The sequence below is a fragment of the Periplaneta americana genome, chromosome 11 (genome assembly GCF_040183065.1).
Source record: "Periplaneta americana isolate PAMFEO1 chromosome 11, P.americana_PAMFEO1_priV1, whole genome shotgun sequence".
Classification (NCBI taxonomy): Eukaryota; Metazoa; Arthropoda; class Insecta; order Blattodea; family Blattidae; genus Periplaneta; species Periplaneta americana.
Genome location: NC_091127.1, coordinates 133,924,150 through 133,941,948, shown reverse-complemented (window position 1 = coordinate 133,941,948; position 17,799 = coordinate 133,924,150). Strand labels below are relative to the sequence as shown.

Below are 17,799 nucleotides of genomic sequence, written 5' to 3'. Positions count from 1 at the left end.
TTAAGGTTCTTTACCATCCCACCAAATTTAATGAAAATCTGAGGTGGTCGGGTTGAAAAGTCTACTTTTTTGTGTTGATTTGACATGGAATAGCCCAATTGTTAAAATGTGGGGTTTGAAAGTTAAATTAATCTCAAATTCGATACCTAAATTAATTAGCCAGAAAGAGACACAGTGAGACAGGAAGAGAAACAAAGAGAACATAGATATAGAGAGAAACAGAGAGCTTCAGAGATAGACATACAGACAGAGAGACAGAGGGATAAAGATAGACAGAAGGATAGAGAGAGACAGATAGCGCTATAGAGAGACACAGTAAGACAGGAAGAGAAACAGAGAGAACATAGATATAGAGAGAAACAGAGAGCTTCAGAGATAGACATACAGACAGAGACAGAGGGGTAAAGATAGAAAGAAGGATAGAGACAGACAGATAGCGGCAAAGTGAGACAGAAAAACGGACACAATGAGACAGAAAGAGAGAAAGAGTGAGAAACAGAGAGCATTAGAGAGAGACATACAGGTAGTGGGATATAGAGAAGGATAGAGAGAGACAGACACAAAGAGACATCAGGAGACAGAAGGAGGGAGACAGAGAGAGAACACACTTACATAGACATATACAGACAAATAGAGAGACATGATGTCAGCAGTTTAATTCTTTACTAAGTAAATGAATACACAGAGAGATGGCGAGAGACAGAAAGAAAGAGATGAAGGGAGAGCGCTAGAAAGAGACAGAATGAGACTGAGGGAGAGAGAGCTGCAGATAAATTGAGGAATAAAGAAAGACAGGAAAGTAGAGAGACAAAGAGGGCAGAGACAGGGAGAGACTCAATGAGACGGATAGAGACAGAGATATAGTGGGAGACGGATATAGACAGAGCTGCAGATAGTAAGAGACAAAAGGAAACAAGAAGAGAGAGACAGATAATTATAGAAAGATGAAAAGACAGAGAAGGGCATAAAGAAACAGACAATGTTAGTATCTCCAGTTGAAGTACATAGGTTTTATTCCTGACACGAGTTTCTGATTTCCCTTGCATAATTCTTCCTTGTTATATGTTTAGCTTACTTCTCTTATGAAATACTGACAACAAGGCCAGAGATTCCCATTATATTTGAATATGTTATGTTAATTTATAATCCTCACAAAAACGACAGAAAATATTGGCGAAAGAGCTCGAATAGAAGTATGGTGCGCCATAAGTGGTGAGAGAATAATATGACCCATTTTTAAAACAAAATATTAATTACGAAATTATATGAAATGAATTTGCGTCCGTTTTTCGTTGAGTTGACGGAGCGGAAACGTGCTTTTGTCTTTTTCCAACATGATTCTGCGACAGCACATACAAACAACTTTTCTACTTACGAAATTCATAATGTTCGAGGATAGGGTTATGAGAATGAATGGCCCCTTCGATCCCCCGATCTAATCTCTAGTGGCCTTATCTATGGGGAATTTAAAAATAAAGTGTATACCTCGAAAGAATTGAAAAATAGCATCAGGGAATTTATTTAAATGTATTTATTTAAATCGTACATATTATGACAATTGAAATATATCTTAATCTGTGTTCAATGCATAAAATTGAAGTTTTATCTTATTCTATGTTCCACAGTTCATTTCCGTTTTCCTTGTACATGATACTTCAAGAAATGAAACTAAAAGCAGGAATATTACTTGTGACTGATACTGATATGAGGAATCATATGAAGAAATATATATAATCTTTATGGCACAGTTTTTTTAGTGGGGCGTTACGTAGGGCGAATATAATTTACTAAAATGAAATTCGTTATATGACTAGATTCTACATAGGAATTATAACTAGATTGTAATGTAATGACCCAATCACAAGCGCCATGAATGCGACAGAAAGATATAGAACACTTTAAGACTATACGTATGTTGAAAGCGGCTAGAAAAAAATTTCTCAATCCTCCACAAGAAAATAAAAATATGGTACCGAATAAAAGATGTCGAAAATAATGGGAACGGACAGCTAGTCCAAACTAGTGGATGACGATGATCGTGATGATAATAATAATAAAAATAAGTTTGAAAAATACTGATCTACAATGTATGAGCCACGTTAATATTCTATCGAAATCTATCAGTATTTCAATGTTCTTCTTCACTTTTTCCTTTTTTTCTTATTCTTCTGTATAAGCTTACGGTGCGTTTTGCTTTTCGTATTTCTGTATATTCTCTTCCCATATGAAATGAGAATCTTAGGATGGAACTTGATCTTCATTAGTCCTAGAGAAAAATTCTACTATCCAGACTGTGGGCTTGGCTTATCTGTGACATCTATCGTGAAAGCCTGGTTCACATTGCCTTTTTCAGCAGATTGGTTTTCCGGGATGTTGGTTGCAACAGTGGTCTTCCCCTTTCCATCTAAAACATAAAAATAACATGAACACTAAGTTAATTAAGTTATTTTTTACTTTATTGTTGCATGATTGCAAAGCGAAATTATTGTTATACTGAAAAATATCAGTGACTAAACTAAACAGCAATATAGGTTCACTTTTTGATACCAACTATTTCGAAAAGATTTTGTGAATTATATTAAAGAGCTCATACACCTATCCAGAGCTGCGAGAATGCATTCTTCTTATTTAACAATATTTATGAAAATATTTTACATGAATCAGAAAAATTTTGCGCATTAATAGAACATCCCATAGGCTTCTTTTGATATATAAACCATTTATATGTTTAAGATTAGTTGTGAATAAGAAGGCAATAAAATATAAAAATATATCTTTCCATAGGGTTTTACAGAAAACAGTATTTCTCAAAAAACAATGATTCAATTTGCATGACATTTTGTACACACATTCTCCTCTGGAGATCACATATGAAGAGTCCACAGCAAGAATGATTGATGTCACTTTCTTGTCGAAAATGAACCAAGACTGTCAGTGCATAGATTAAGACATATAGAATGTACATACAGAGTTATATGGCATTAACACTGATAGTCATTGTCCAGTAATGGTCGGAAAATCACAGTTAAGCTTTGAACGCTAAGCATTTCAAACTTTCAATTGCTTCTCCTGCAAAATGTATTCCAAATGACATCCATCATTCTTGCAGTGGACTCTTCATATATTGAACCACAGTAAGTGGGATGCTATGTCAAGTAACCACTATCGATGGGAAATATGTGATAGAAATGGTTTTTAGTACTAAACTTCGAAAAGTGTAAATAAAATTATTGCTTCTCTATGTTAGTTGCAGATTACAATTTAAGTTCATAATAACCCGATTTAAGAGTTTTGAGAAAATATATTGCTATGAAATTAGTCTATAGGAAAAAATGTGCAAAATTTATTGTTTTTTTTTTTTCACAACAATTAATCTTAATTGATAACTTATATACCAATGAAAGCCCATAAAAGATGCTATTAGCGTGAGAAATTTTTGTGATCTATGTATAATAATTCCACACACACAATGATAATTAAGAAAAATACATACTCACAGCTCTGGACAGGTAAATGAGCTCCATAATTTTGTTGCATTTAGTATCTATAATTCACTTCATCCTGGAATGTGGGCTTACTCGTTTCAATTGTCAATTCTTCCAAAAAGCGTGAGTATTAAATGTAGGCCTAATTATTTTTATACAAGCTGATTCAAAAGTTTGTGTCATTACAGTGAGAGATGAAAGGGGTGATGATTTGGAACAAGAAATGTATTTTTTTTTATTTTACCTCTATTATTTGGTGCAAGCAAACGAAAATTTCGTTATTAATTTATAGAGCTGGATGTGGACAATTACAACATTAACAGAAAGTATAAAGATTTGCTAGGTTTTTTTGTTATTATTATTTGATTTCATTATTATTTTCCTACAAATTTGTTCTTACAGCTCAAGTTATATTTCTTCTAAATAATAATAAAAGTCATTAGGAATATAGCTTGAAAACGTGCTTAACAAAAGCAATGTGTATTTACATTCCTTGTTATAAATTAGCAATTCTCTAACCTCCTAATGTGTTGACATAATCTCATTAATTACCCTGTAATAGTGTTATTCATACCAGGGTTTAAGCTAGAAAATAAATAATTGTCGTAAAACTGCACCAATGAAAAATTATATTTGTGCAAATTGCGAAAGTCTTGTGCAATATTATAAATAGTTCTACATAAAGATAAAATTAATCAAGTATGCAGGAACAAAAAGTTATTTAATTTGCTTCTTGTAGTTTTATTACTTTCGATCCATCTTACCACACTCTAGATATACTTATGTGAGGAAATCATTACACGTAGGTATGTTTAGAATCAATTACTGCTGAATTTACATCACATTAAAATACGTTATTTTATGGGCACTCTAAACATTACAATTTTTTACTAATAGGCCCTTCAATATTTATCGTTATGAGAGTGCTAACTCTTTTTACTGAAAGGCGGTTTCTAATTCCAGTTTTTACAAGATTCATGCAACTAAATCCTCGCTCACAATTTACAGTATGCGATGGAATTATATAAATCAATTAGAAGAAATTTAAATTAAACTTACATGAATTGCACCAACTCTTTGAAATCTAATTCTGAACATCTATTGATAAAATATTTTTGAACATTGCCCATGCCATTAGCATTTCATTTAAATTCAGATTAGTTCAAACACATCTCTGATTTCATTTTCTCCATTACCATCTTCGTTTCGTCCACACCTGTGGAGTAACGGTCAGCGCATCTGACCGCGAAACCAGGTGGCCCGGGTTCGATTCCCGGTCGGGGAAAGTTACCTGGTTGAGATTTTTTCCGGGGTTTTCCCTCAACCCAATATGAGCAAATACTGGGTAACTTTCGGTGCTGGACCCCGGACTCATTTCACCGGCATTATCACTTTCATCTCATTCAGACGCTAAATAACCTAAGATGTTGATAAAGCGTCGTAAAATAACCTACTAAAAAAATAAAAAAATCTTCGTTTCTGAAGTCCAATGTGGTTGTCGCATTTTTGCACATTTACATTGAAAGTTTGTTGCATTTTTAGAAGTCGAGTAGCAAAATGTGAGAAATGCGACTGTGGCTTAAACTCTGATTCATACCTGTGTGAGGGTAAATGAGCAGTTCTCTAACCTCCTATTGTATTAACATAAGCTGTCCACACCTGTGGAGTAACGGTCAGCGCGTCTGGCCGCGAAACCAGATGGCCCGGGTTCGAATCGCGGTCGGGGCAAGTTACCTCAACCCAATACGAGCAAATGCTGTGTAACTTTCGGTGCTGGACCCCGGACTCATTTCACCGGCATTATCACCTTCATTTCATTCAGACGCTAAATAACCTACAGTAGACATTGATAAAGCGTCGTGAAATAACCCAATAAAATAAAATAAAAACATAACCTCATGAATCACCCTGTAATAGTGTTATTCATACCCGTATGAGGGTAAATGAGCAATTCCGTATCCTCCTAATATATTGACATAACTTCCTGATTCACTCTGTAATAGAGTTATTCATACCTGAGTGGGGGTTGACATAACCTTCTGAATCACCCTGTTATACACGAGTGAGGTATGTTGGTGGAGTTGTGCGGGGATTGGCTACTGACTGATGGCTACGTAGGGAGGGGAGACTCAAGCATTGAGTAGCTGCCGTTCTCTTCAGTGAATATTATTAGAATCGGATGTGAATACTTCGGCTAAATAATTAGAAATTGCGTAATCAGTTCGTATTCAATGCAAGTGATATGATGACCATAAGCGAGAACAAGGAGGCTGTTCTGTTCTAAAGAAGATACAAGCTAGAAGAGAGTAGCAACAAAGTGATTCTGTACTTCGAAATGTTATGGTTAGTAATGTTTGAATCAAGTTTTATTTAGTCGTAACAGGGGACAAAAATAAACAAGTGGGCTACAGTATGTACTTTGTACTGTACTACATGTTCCATTCTGTTGTCATTTACTTTCATCACATCCAATGTTCGAATTGATAAAAATGCAGACGGATGAAACATTTCGCGTTGCCATATATATTTTTTTCCATTTGTATTTTCTTTTTTAAGTATTTATATCAATTGCAAGATATTTGGTTTTAAAGTTTATTGTTAAGTATTTATTATTATTATTATTATTATTATTATTATTATTATTATTATTATTATTATTATCGTTTTTGTTGTTTATGCTGTTGTTAACGTACATTTTGATTACTGTGACACTTGTAATGGTATTTTGGATTTCTGGTACCATTATAACGCTTTCTATCCTACGTTATGCCTTAATAGACACAAAATAATGGTAGTTTCCTAGTACCTGGTACTCGTTACATAGGTCGTTTTTATGTTTACACAGTGGCTCCTTTCTGAAAAGAATTTTAATAGTTTGTTACTAGATGTGATTCTAGTCAGTTTGTAATATATTTTTGAATGTGTTCTTAGGTTAGGTTAGGTTAGGTTAGTTTAGTTTAGGTTGTAGTTCATTTCCGACAAAAGAAAATATTTTTATCGTTATCTATAATAATGTGTTCTTAGGTTAGGTTAGGTTAGGTTAGGTTAGTTTAGTTTAGTTTAGGTTGTAGTTCATTTCCGACAAAAGAAAATATTTTTATCGTTATCTATAATAATGTGTTCTTAGGTTAGGTTAGGTTAGGTTAGGTTGTAATTCATTTCCGACAAAAGAAAATATTTTTATCGTTATCTATAATAATGTGTTCTTAGGTTAGGTTAGTTTAGTTTAGGTTTTAGTTCATTTCCGACAAAAGAAAATATTTTTATCGTTTTTCTTTTCAGAAAGGAACGACTGTGTAAACACAAAAACGACCTATGTAATAAGTACCGGGTACTAGGAAATTACCAAAATAATTCAGAAATCAATTGCAAAATAGCATTATGAAAACAACGAACACACAATATTTCTGGCATAGTTCTAATAAAAGACACTGTCTAAATTGTTTTAATATTCTAATTTTATATTGAAAGATAACTTCTTCAGAGGAGAGAAAGTTTTGGGCACCGCACAGAATATTAAATTAAGTTTTCGGACATGAAATTAATTTCAGGAAAAATATTCAGGTCGGTGTGATACTAATAATATTAAAACGTATATTAAGAAAGGGAAATTTCTATCCACGGTTGGAAATGAACACAGGAATGCAGAAGTTGTGGAAAAATTCAGGAGAGTGGAAATGCCTTCCATTCCTCTTCTTCAGTTCAAATACTGATCACATCTAATTTAAAGCAGCATATATGTAAAGTGCGAGTTGATCGACCGTTCCAAAATTGAAGAAGAAAATCATTTTAGTCAATCTGGGAAATTCGTCACTTTCAATTATTTTCATATATATATATATATATATATATATATATATATATATATTATATATATAATTTTAAATAATAATATTCCATAAAACATGAATTGACTTGTAATTATTAAATTAAAAGAAAATTTGTACAATTTTATTGCGTATGACAAAATTATACTGCGTATCATAAACTATATTCTCGTTATGGTAAATGCAAAAAAAATATGCATTTCATTTAAATCTCTAATATAGTTTTAATGTAGCAAGGTAATAGAAAACATTAGCTGAAATCGAAGGTCTACATAGTGTGATAAAGAATCTGAAGATTTTAGGAATTATAAATTCAATTGCTAACTATTCGAAATCCTTTGACTTCAGTACTTGAGTATTAAATAAAAAAATGTTATATATAATTTTTAATTTTATTTATTTATTTAATTTGGCAGAGCTAAGGCCAGTAGGCCTTCTCTTCCGCCCAGCCAGACTCTAATTCTAATTGAATACAATTGCTTACATAGTTATTACATTAATATCTAGACCATAAAACAACATGAAAGTAAATAATGAAAGTTGGATAACTAATGTTAGTGTGAAAACATTGGTAAGAAATAGTTATAATAATAATAATAATAATAATAATAATAATAATAATAATAATAGTAGTAGTAGTAGTAGTAGTAGTAGTAGTAGTAGTAGTAGTAGTAATAATAATAATAGTAATAATAATAATAATGAGATAATTTAGATATTTATCTGTGGTATATATAACCATTAAACATTGAGAAACCTGAAAACAGCTATTATTGTTAACAAGAATTGTTAGAATAATATTTCGTTAGCCTATTCTTAAATTGGTTTGATGTCTGACAATCCCTGACATTACTCGATAGGGAATTCCAAAATCGAGGAACAGCCACAGTGAAAGAAGTTGAATATGAGGATGTTCGGTGGGAGGGAATGGATAATATTGAGGAGTGTTGTGATCGTGTGTGTGTCTATATATATATATATATATATATATATATATATATATATATATATATATATATATATATATATATATATTTAAGCGAGTCAAATTTAAGACTAACTTTGCACAAGGACCTAGTCTTCCTTGAAACCATAGGTAAGCCTATCAATCATTGATTTATAGCTATATTTACTCTACTTCAGCATAACGACAGTAGGATGCCATCAACATTTTGGAAACGGTCTTGCCACATCTGCAGAGTTCTGATCTGTCTCTATTAGATTTAAATTTGTATGTTGCAGTGCGCGACGCATTTTGAGGACACAGTATTTATAGATCAAGTGTATGGACTGCATTTAGTGAAATTTAAAAATATAATATACATTATTTTCGAAAGTATCAGCATACAAAAATTCGATTATGAGTACCGAGGAATCAAAGTGAACCATACTGAAGTTAATACAACATTGAAGCACGATGCTCGTTAATGCATAAACTATTTGGAACTCACCCTTAGGCCTACTAAAGATAAGTCTCTCGATCACTATAAATGGAGACTCGAACACCAGCGACAATATGGCAGCCAGTATGATAGTGAAGACCATCTCGCCGAAGAACTGTGTCACCTAGAGGGAGAAATCAAACGTTATCCAGAAAGTTGTATTCGATAAATGAATATCACTTCAAACTAGGTGAATAAATACAATAGGGGAGACAAGATCTGTCCTGTGATCTTATAATGTATCGTGGCTATGTCACCAATGGGTATGGAGGGGGAAGATAGGTTTTAGTCTGAGATGAAATTACGTATCGGTAGATTCATGTAATATTAACCATCATTAAAAAACTCTCTTTTTGAAAGGTCATTCTTTATCTTCTCGCACAGTTCACATTCCAGATTTCGCCTCTCCATCTATACCCACAGTTCTTCCGAACAATTTCATTCGAAGTAATAATTATTTATAGGCCTATTTTAGAGATAAATACTTGTATTACTAGAGAGTTCATATAAATATTGACAGTGGTAAAAATTTATGTCATACTCTACAAGCTTCATGTAACTGTGAGAAAGACAATGAACTGCTTTCGTGATAGATTGTGACATTGTTTGTCGTGAATGGTTCTCATTTTGAGCATCTGTTGTAAAATTTCGTCAGTAATAGTGTTTCGTTTAGTTTTACGGCCTGCTCAGCATGATTTTGGATACTTATTTGTCTCAAGTTTGAAGTCCACGAAAGAAGTTTAATAAATAGTTAAAAGACAAGAAACGAGTGAATGGGTAACATTTCTACACATTCGTACGTAAAATGTAATGGAGATTCGGAATATATAAATTTTAATATAGGATGCCATTAAAAAATTAACATTACTGTTACCCTGTATGCCTCAATAACTACTTTCGAACACTGATATCATACTGTATGGTTTATCTCCAACAGTTTTTGTATGAAACTTTTTTTTTGTAAAATTAAAATTTAAGAAGTTAATAAGGATATTCCATACTTATTGTTCATGCTGTATATACAGCGCATACTTTTTATCTTTCCACACTCGCATATGGACAGCTCGCTCTGCACTGCTGCTTCCACCCTACCTTCTCGAGTGTGGAAAGATAAAATGTATGCACAACATTTATATTTTAATTTTGATTTTCTACTTACTAACTAATTAATATTTTGTTATCTCTCTACGTATGCCCTCCTTTACTTCAGTATTTATATTTATTTATAATTTTTATATTCAATCATGACTTGCATGAAAATTGTGGTTTTAATTTAGCCATGATATTTACAGATTTTTCGAAAAAAAAATTCTTGAACGTTTAAATGAATAATTGAAAGAGCAGGAACATGCGGTCTCATAATGTAATGGATGTACTTTGTATCCTCTAGTTGAAAATTGCTCGGAAGACTTACCAAATCCATGTGACTTAGATACACGGGCGTCCTGATGGTCATCTGGCGGCCCATGAGGAACAAGTAGTGCACGAGGTAGATGCAGTAAGAGAGACGGCTGAATGGATGGAACCCTTTCCACGACAAGAAGGAATTAACCGGGCCTAAAAGTTAATTGCAAGCGAAGTGTCAGGCTGTATTTCGAACAGATACTATGGACCACATACTCGTCCACAGCTTTAATCATTATCACAATCCTAATCATCAACAATAAATACAGCCAAATGTGCGAAATTTTACATTTTCCTGAAAAACTTGTTATGGAATTTCGTGTCTACTTGTCCCATTTGAAATTAAACACATGACAGAAATATGATGAAAGTGTTTTCTTTTAATTTCGCGTAAGCGTCTTTACCTCCGTAACCCGACACGCAGGCGAAGATGAGCCACGCCACGCCCAAGGTCCATACGGGTCGGTGCAGACCGCTATATATCGATGTCTCTAAGTTATTGAATGCATAATCAGGCTGCTGAAAGGGTAGCAAACCAAAGAGAGAACCCAGAAGGGCCACCGCAGTCAATAACCAGCCTGCAGATATTTGGAGCTGAAACATTAAGACATAAGGAAGTAAGGATTATGTTTTTGTCAATATGATTTGCTTCATCTTTCTCATCCCCATCCTCATCTTCATCGTCATTGCTCCTAAAATCGATAAGAATTACGTAACATGTCTGTTCAATCTCATAAATAATCCCTACACCTCTTCAGCATCTTTTCTACCTTACGATCTCTATTTTCATATTCTATTTTACAATTTGATTTGCTATCGTTTTCGCTATACACACGTATATTTTTTATATTTATTACTCCTATAATGTGATATTTTAATGGTTTCTGATGTTTATATTTGAGTAGCTTAATATCAAAGACGGACATCTGTCGTCTCCATAGTTTTGATCTAGAGGCAATTTTTTAATTCACAGTGTTCTTTGTAATATTTAACACAATTTATTTTATAAATGTAGTGTTAGAGTTTGCATAAGCTTATGGTTTCACTATAACTGTAAAGAGCATAAAAAATTGTATAAAAAACCACAGCTATCTAAATTTCGATTGAGGTCAGATGTCCGTCTTTGATATTAAGCTACTCATTTCTTTCATGTTCATTTTAAGATCTCTTATTAATATTCTTATGTCTTTTATCGAACTTCAAATTCAAATTCATATATTAAAATAAGCTTTATAAAATATTAAAATAGGCTTCGTACTATCTTTCCTTACTTCATTAAATGCATTCCTTTGGTTGAACCAATCAAATGAAAACATTTCTGAACTTCAATTTCTGGAACATTGAAATTTAATTAGGAAATTACACAATCTAAGTGATTAAACCAAATATTTTGCTTTGATATTGGGTTCTTAATTATATAATTAGTACCGTACCAATAAGATTGATTTTTTTTAAATAAGATACTTTTGCATGTTTTTAAAAGTAATTATTGTTTTCAGAGTACATAGTTAACTAATTGATAAAAGTTATTGTATTATCTTAAAAGTCAATGTATTTGTCATTAAAATGCGCATTTACGTACAGTTGCCAAAAAAAAAAAAAAAAAAAAACTGGCCGCACTCGTGAACAGCGAAAATGTTCTAAGTCCACTTCGGGTCACGGCGATGTTACACGATACATGTCCTTGTAGAAGCAGTTCCGGAACTATGGAATTATTTCATATCTGCGTCTCGTAGACCAGCGGCAGAGTGCTCGCTTAATGCTTGAAAGGTTGGGAGTTCGGGCCTTGTTCAAGTTTTCATTTTATTTTTTAATCGTTCTTTAGCGATATAAATAATATTCAAATTATAATTTGTATTTTGCTACCGTTCTTTCGCGTTATAAATAATATTCAAGTTACCATTAATATACTGTTATCGTTCTTTCGCGATATAAATACTCTGAATTTATATAAGAAATTATTGTAATATAAATAACTATTTTTCTTTGTAAAATAGGTAATTTTATTTAAATAATTAATTATATATAATATCTTATATTAATTAAACAAACCGATATTTATCATTTATATTATGTTATCGTTCTTTAGTGATCCTGTATAAATAATATTGAAGTTATTTATATTCTGTTATCGTTGTTAGCGATATAAATAATATTCAATTTATCATTTATATTCTGTTATCGTTCTTTAGCGACATAAATAACATAAATTTAATATTAGGTTTAGAACAATACAGTTGCATAATACTGGTGTTAGTTTTTTCTTTTTACATTACTGTATTACATTATATTATCTTCAAACACGATAAAATGAAAAGGAGTGACGAGGAATTGAACCTCAGACGTTATATCAAAATTCCGACGTTCTTCCGACTGAACTACGAGGGCACAAGTAAAGAAACATTTGCGGAAAAATTGGCCCATTTCCCCTCTAAGATTTTCTGATGATTTGTAGAAGTTCGTCCAGGATGCGGGAGACAAAGGCTAATTGGGATTTCCCGGTATCTGATCGGGTCAAAAATCCTGATAGAAGTAATATTTAACCCTTGTGGTGAATTTCGGTGAAATCCGGAGGGCCCAATTAGTCAAATCCACTCTCTTCACCGCCACGTTTGGGCCCCCTAGAATCTATTAAGATTCGAAAGGGACAGTGGTGTGTGGAAAGCAACGGGAAGTTAACACAATTATCCCTCCCAAGAAAAACGGCAAACATTAGCAAAGGAAGCTTTTAACAGAAAAAGAAGCATCTTCTGCGACCTCTGGAAAAAGAACTAAGGAACAGATTAGTGAAGTGTTTTGTGTGGCACTGTATGGGGGAAAAAACATGGACATTACGATGAAATGAAGAGAAACATATAGAAGCATTTGAAATGTGGATGTGGAGAAAAATGGAACGTGTGAAGTGAACAGACAGAATAAGACATGAAGTTGTGTTGGAAAAAGTGGATGAAGAAAGTACGATGGTGAAACTGATTAGGAAGAGAAAAAGGAATTGGTTGGGTCACTGGTTGAGTAGAAACTGCCTACTGAGGGTTGCACTGGAAGGAATGGTGAACGGGAGAAGAGTTCGAGGCAGAAGAAGATATCAAATAATAGACGACATTAAGATATGTGGATCATGTGCGGAGACTAAGAGGAAGACAGAAAATATGAAAGATAGGAGAATGCTGGGTTTGCAGTGAAAGATCTGCCCATGGGCAGAACGCTTATGTATGTCCAGGATGCTTGGATTGTCGTGGCTGAGAATAGTAGTTATTTGAAAAGACTCTAGTCGATTCTATGCCCACTCGACTGCAAGAATACCGGGTAACTTTCGGTGCTGAACAGCGGACTCATTTCACCGGCATTATTACCTTCCTCTCATTCAGACACTAAATAACCAAGATGTTGATAAAGCGTCGTAAAAAAATAATCCAATGCAAGATGTGATTCAGATGTGGGAAAGATAGATTAAATATATTGAATCGTAGCTTTTTGTTTTGTTTTTTGAACGATTAATCGTTTGAATGTTCTAAGGCAGACGCCAGTAAGTTTCTTTTGTTTATGCCACGAAATATATTTTTGTTGAGAACAAAATATTTTTTTCTTTCCATTTGCAGCCATAATGTCATAAGTAATGATAAAGGCATGGCATAATACATTCATGAACCTGATGTTAATTACTGAAATAATTATAAAAGGGAAAGGAGCAAATATTTTGTATCTCTCTCTTAAAAACAAAACAAAAAAATAACATAAAGAGCATGAGGCTGTATTCGAACGCAGGACCTCACGAATAAGAGGCCAGAACGCTACCATTACGCTATCAAGTAACATAAATAATACTTTAATTATAACTGTAGATATCACGCAAGTGATATAACAACATGTAACATCGCCTGGGTCCGAACTGTAGCGAAGATACCCGAAGGGAACTTTGCTTCTGGAGAGCGGCCACTTTTTCTTTTGACAACTGTACGTACTTAACAAGTATTATGTACACAACTCTCGTCTCTCTAATAACTTTGTGCTATCTTGTCAGTCTATTAGAATTTCTAACTTGTGTTTTTGAACCACTTTTCATTGCCAGCACAAGACAACGATGTTGCTTGAATTTTATATGGAAGGAGGAATTACAATTTCGACATTCGGTGTGAAATATCTTGACGATTTCTGTGAAGTTATGAACCTTCTTCTTGTAGACATTTATCCGAAAGGAAATGATAGTAAATTACAAGACCTGTAATTGGGCGTCAAGAAACTTAGTCTATACTTCGTTCCATAATGTCTGACAGGAGAAGTAAACATTTCCAGCAGAGAAGGAGAGAAGTATAATTGCTATTCAACCAATAGCAGAGGTCTCATTCCACCCTTGCCTTGAAGTTGGTCGGGGGTAGACTGCTTCAGACCGCCCAACTTCAAGTCAAGCGTGGAATGAGATTTCTGCCACTAGTTGAATAGCAATTATACTTCTCTCTTCCTCTACCGGTAATGTTTAGGCCCACATCTTCTATCAGACATTACGAAACGAAGTATACCTAGGTTGCGCCGTGTTGGCTTATATCAGTCAATGGAAGGTGCTCTGATGCTGAATGTCAATTCATATGTCAGTTCTCAAACTCTGGAGGCGATCATAAAATTGAGCTGGTTAGTAATGCCATAAGAGATGAACAAAACTAACTGCCGCTCTTGCTCGCTGTGTTCGCTGCATTTGCCTTTCGAGTCTCGGCTCGTCATTCTCGGAATAGCATTCGGAGTGGAAACCTTTCGTAACTTTGAATAACATACATCATTGAAATAACTAACATAAATGTTTGAGTGAAATAAAAAGACAAAACAGCACAGTATCTTAGTTATCTATTATATGATATTACCTGTGTTATATAAATAAAAAAAAACAATTCCCAAATAAATTTGCATTTCTAAGAAACATAAAACATGGCATTAATATTTTTTTACTTGAGATTGCACACTTGATCTTAAACATAAGAAAATAAATTTTCTAGCATTTTAATAAGGGCGTAGTAATTAAATAAAGACTGGGGAACGGATTATTGTACACTGAAAGGTAGAGATGTTTCAAACAGGCTACTTGATTGTTTATACATATATAATAGTTGCCAAATTAGATAAAAGTTCAGTCAAGTATAAACAACTGTGGCGATTCAAGGCTACTTAACTTCGGAATGTCGGGACTCATCAATATCGAGCCTCGAAACACTCGCAACCAGTCTTTACGTCAAGGACGAGACGTAATACAACATTGTCGTGCGGGTTTTCGGCTTTGCGGGCGCTGTTAGTCTCGTTTTCTCCATCTTTCATTTCTAGTTGCTATAGAGTTCTGATGTCGAGTCATCGCGTTATCATCTATTTTGGTAAATCCAAAGACTACCGTCGTCGAGCAAACTTTTAGGATAAAATTTTCTTCGTGCTGGTTACTATTTGAAGTGGCTCAAAATCAGTGGCGCCTCGTGATAAAATATTATGTGTGTTCACAATTTTGTGTTCCAAAATCGAAGAGAATTTCAAATCGTACGTTTTTAGCCTAATATGAAATGTCATGATTCCAATGTTTCACTGTCGAAAAAACCGTATATAAATTCAAAACGACATATAATAATAATAATAATAATAATAATAATAATAATAATAATAATAATGAAACCTAGTCTTTTTATTTCCAATTTTTCCTGGAAAGCCAGTTTACCCAGTTCTTTACTCTTCAAAATTACTTGAACAGAGCTCATTGTTTACGTTTGTTAAAAATTAATACATAAAACAATTTACAAAAGCGTGTGTTCATTAATATACAGTATTTTGATTCACAACACACTGATACACTATAGCCTATACCAGTACTGTAATCCCATTCGCATAGATTGATTACTATAAATACATGCCAGTAAATATTATTCTTAAATAATATACACTACCATACATATATTTAAATTCATACCACCATCACATTCAGCCAGCACGTCTTTGAAAGCCAAACTATGCTATATGCCGACACTGAAGTATAGTAATTCACAAGCTACACTCTCGTAGCAGCATTGTACACACATCCACATAAAGTAAACTTTCCGACAGTGAGATGCTGACACCTGCAGGCTAAAATACAGACTTATTAAATTTTCTCCTCGAGATATAGCACGTAAACGATAGGCATCGATGCACCTGACATCTGTAGGATAGATTCACTGTTCACTTAATGCTTTGTGCTCTTGACGAGTCATAAGCGGCCAGCGAAAGACAATTTTCTCCCGCGCATGAGTGAAATTTCTGTAACCTTTTTGAAAAGAGCACGGCTTGTACGTGAACTGATGTTGCCAAGTTTACATATGAATTTTGTGCAAGATTATGCGGGAAGTTTAAAATACTCGATCCTGATATTATACATCCCCACTACGCCAATACGGTATTAAATAATAAAACTAGTCGTGCATTAATGGAAACAAGGTGTTCACGTGCTCTTGTGCTCTTATTGACGCACCGCCACTGCTCAAAATACAGTTCCGCGTTTAGTTATGCTTTTTCCAAGTGCCAAAACCTTAACATACCGGTGAGACAAATGGGGATTATGCATGGAATTATATTTGATTTTATATGATGTATCTAGCCTTCATTTAAAAAGGAAATTTGTGGAATGCGAAGTTATTAAAAATGATGTGGTACATTACTTTTGAACGATCCAGTGTATGAAGCAAAACCCATTTTAAATTCTCAGAAAGATACCTACTTCCTCGTCTAGAAATAGCTACACAGATAAAATGTTATTTTAATCTTATAAAAATGCGCATACAAATCTGACCTTGGTTAGCCGCAGATTCCGGTTCCTGGTGTGGTGAAGCAAGTAGCCAAGTCCCAACCCTATGAACCAAGGCGCGCATCGTGTGTGGGTTTTCACATAGAGATACTTATTCCAAGCTTGGTACTCTGGTCCTCTGAAAAAGATATGAATGTAAACATTAATTAATTTCAGCAATTTCATCTTAAGACGTCGTAAATGATTTTCATATGTTAGCAGTAAGATATCCTACTATTGGCAAGATGAGCTATCTGAGTATAGAGGGAGATTAGATAGAAAAATATCCATTTGAAAGCTGTGTTGTCTATTTTTTTAATTCTAGCAATTGAATCGGTTTTGAGAAACCGTATGGGTCTATTTTTAGCCAAAACGAGTTTATTGCATTTCTGACAATACATGTATTTGCACATCTGTAGGAGAAGGAAGACATGTCTGCCTTATTTTGAGTGATGATGTCATGACTATTTTCCTGAAGAGGATGAAATCAAAAGAGTTCATGGAGATATATTTCCTTCGCCTAGTTTTAACATGAGATGACGCACCTGAGGAGCTTTAGTGTGGGACTTCAATAATATATCAGTGTTTTGACTTTCAAATGTTTTAGAATTTTTTTTTCATTTTGTAGTATGAATCACAAAACACATTATGTACTAAATCTGTACTTAAATAGCTTTTGTGCTCATTAACTTACATACAAAATAAATACCAACTACAGTATTATACTTTTTACTGCAAATATTTCTTGTATTTGAGCAACAACACGTGTCCACAAACTTTAGGGCACCCTGGGCTCTCAAATGTAATTAAAGGTTGCTTTAAAATATTTGGAAATATTGCAATTCAAATGAAAAAAT

The 17,799-nt window shown here is 33.7% G+C and overlaps 1 protein-coding gene across 2 annotated transcripts in view; it reads right to left on the bottom strand.

The window, feature by feature from the left end:
• Nucleotides 1-1,484: 1,484 nt before the first annotated feature.
• Nucleotides 1,485-17,799, bottom strand: part of LOC138709353 (nose resistant to fluoxetine protein 6-like) — a 65,853-nt gene continuing 49,538 nt past the window's right edge. For both annotated transcript variants that reach the window (XM_069840065.1, XM_069840064.1), the window contains exons 9-13: nt 16,949-17,081; nt 10,563-10,752; nt 10,169-10,311; nt 8,764-8,878; nt 1,485-2,404 (exon numbers count right to left, since the gene is read on the bottom strand). In XM_069840065.1, coding sequence (XP_069696166.1) covers nt 2,283-2,404; nt 8,764-8,878; nt 10,169-10,311; nt 10,563-10,752; nt 16,949-17,081 — 703 coding nt within the window. In that variant the 3' untranslated portion in view covers nt 1,485-2,282. The remainder of the gene's footprint in view (nt 2,405-8,763; nt 8,879-10,168; nt 10,312-10,562; nt 10,753-16,948; nt 17,082-17,799) is intronic.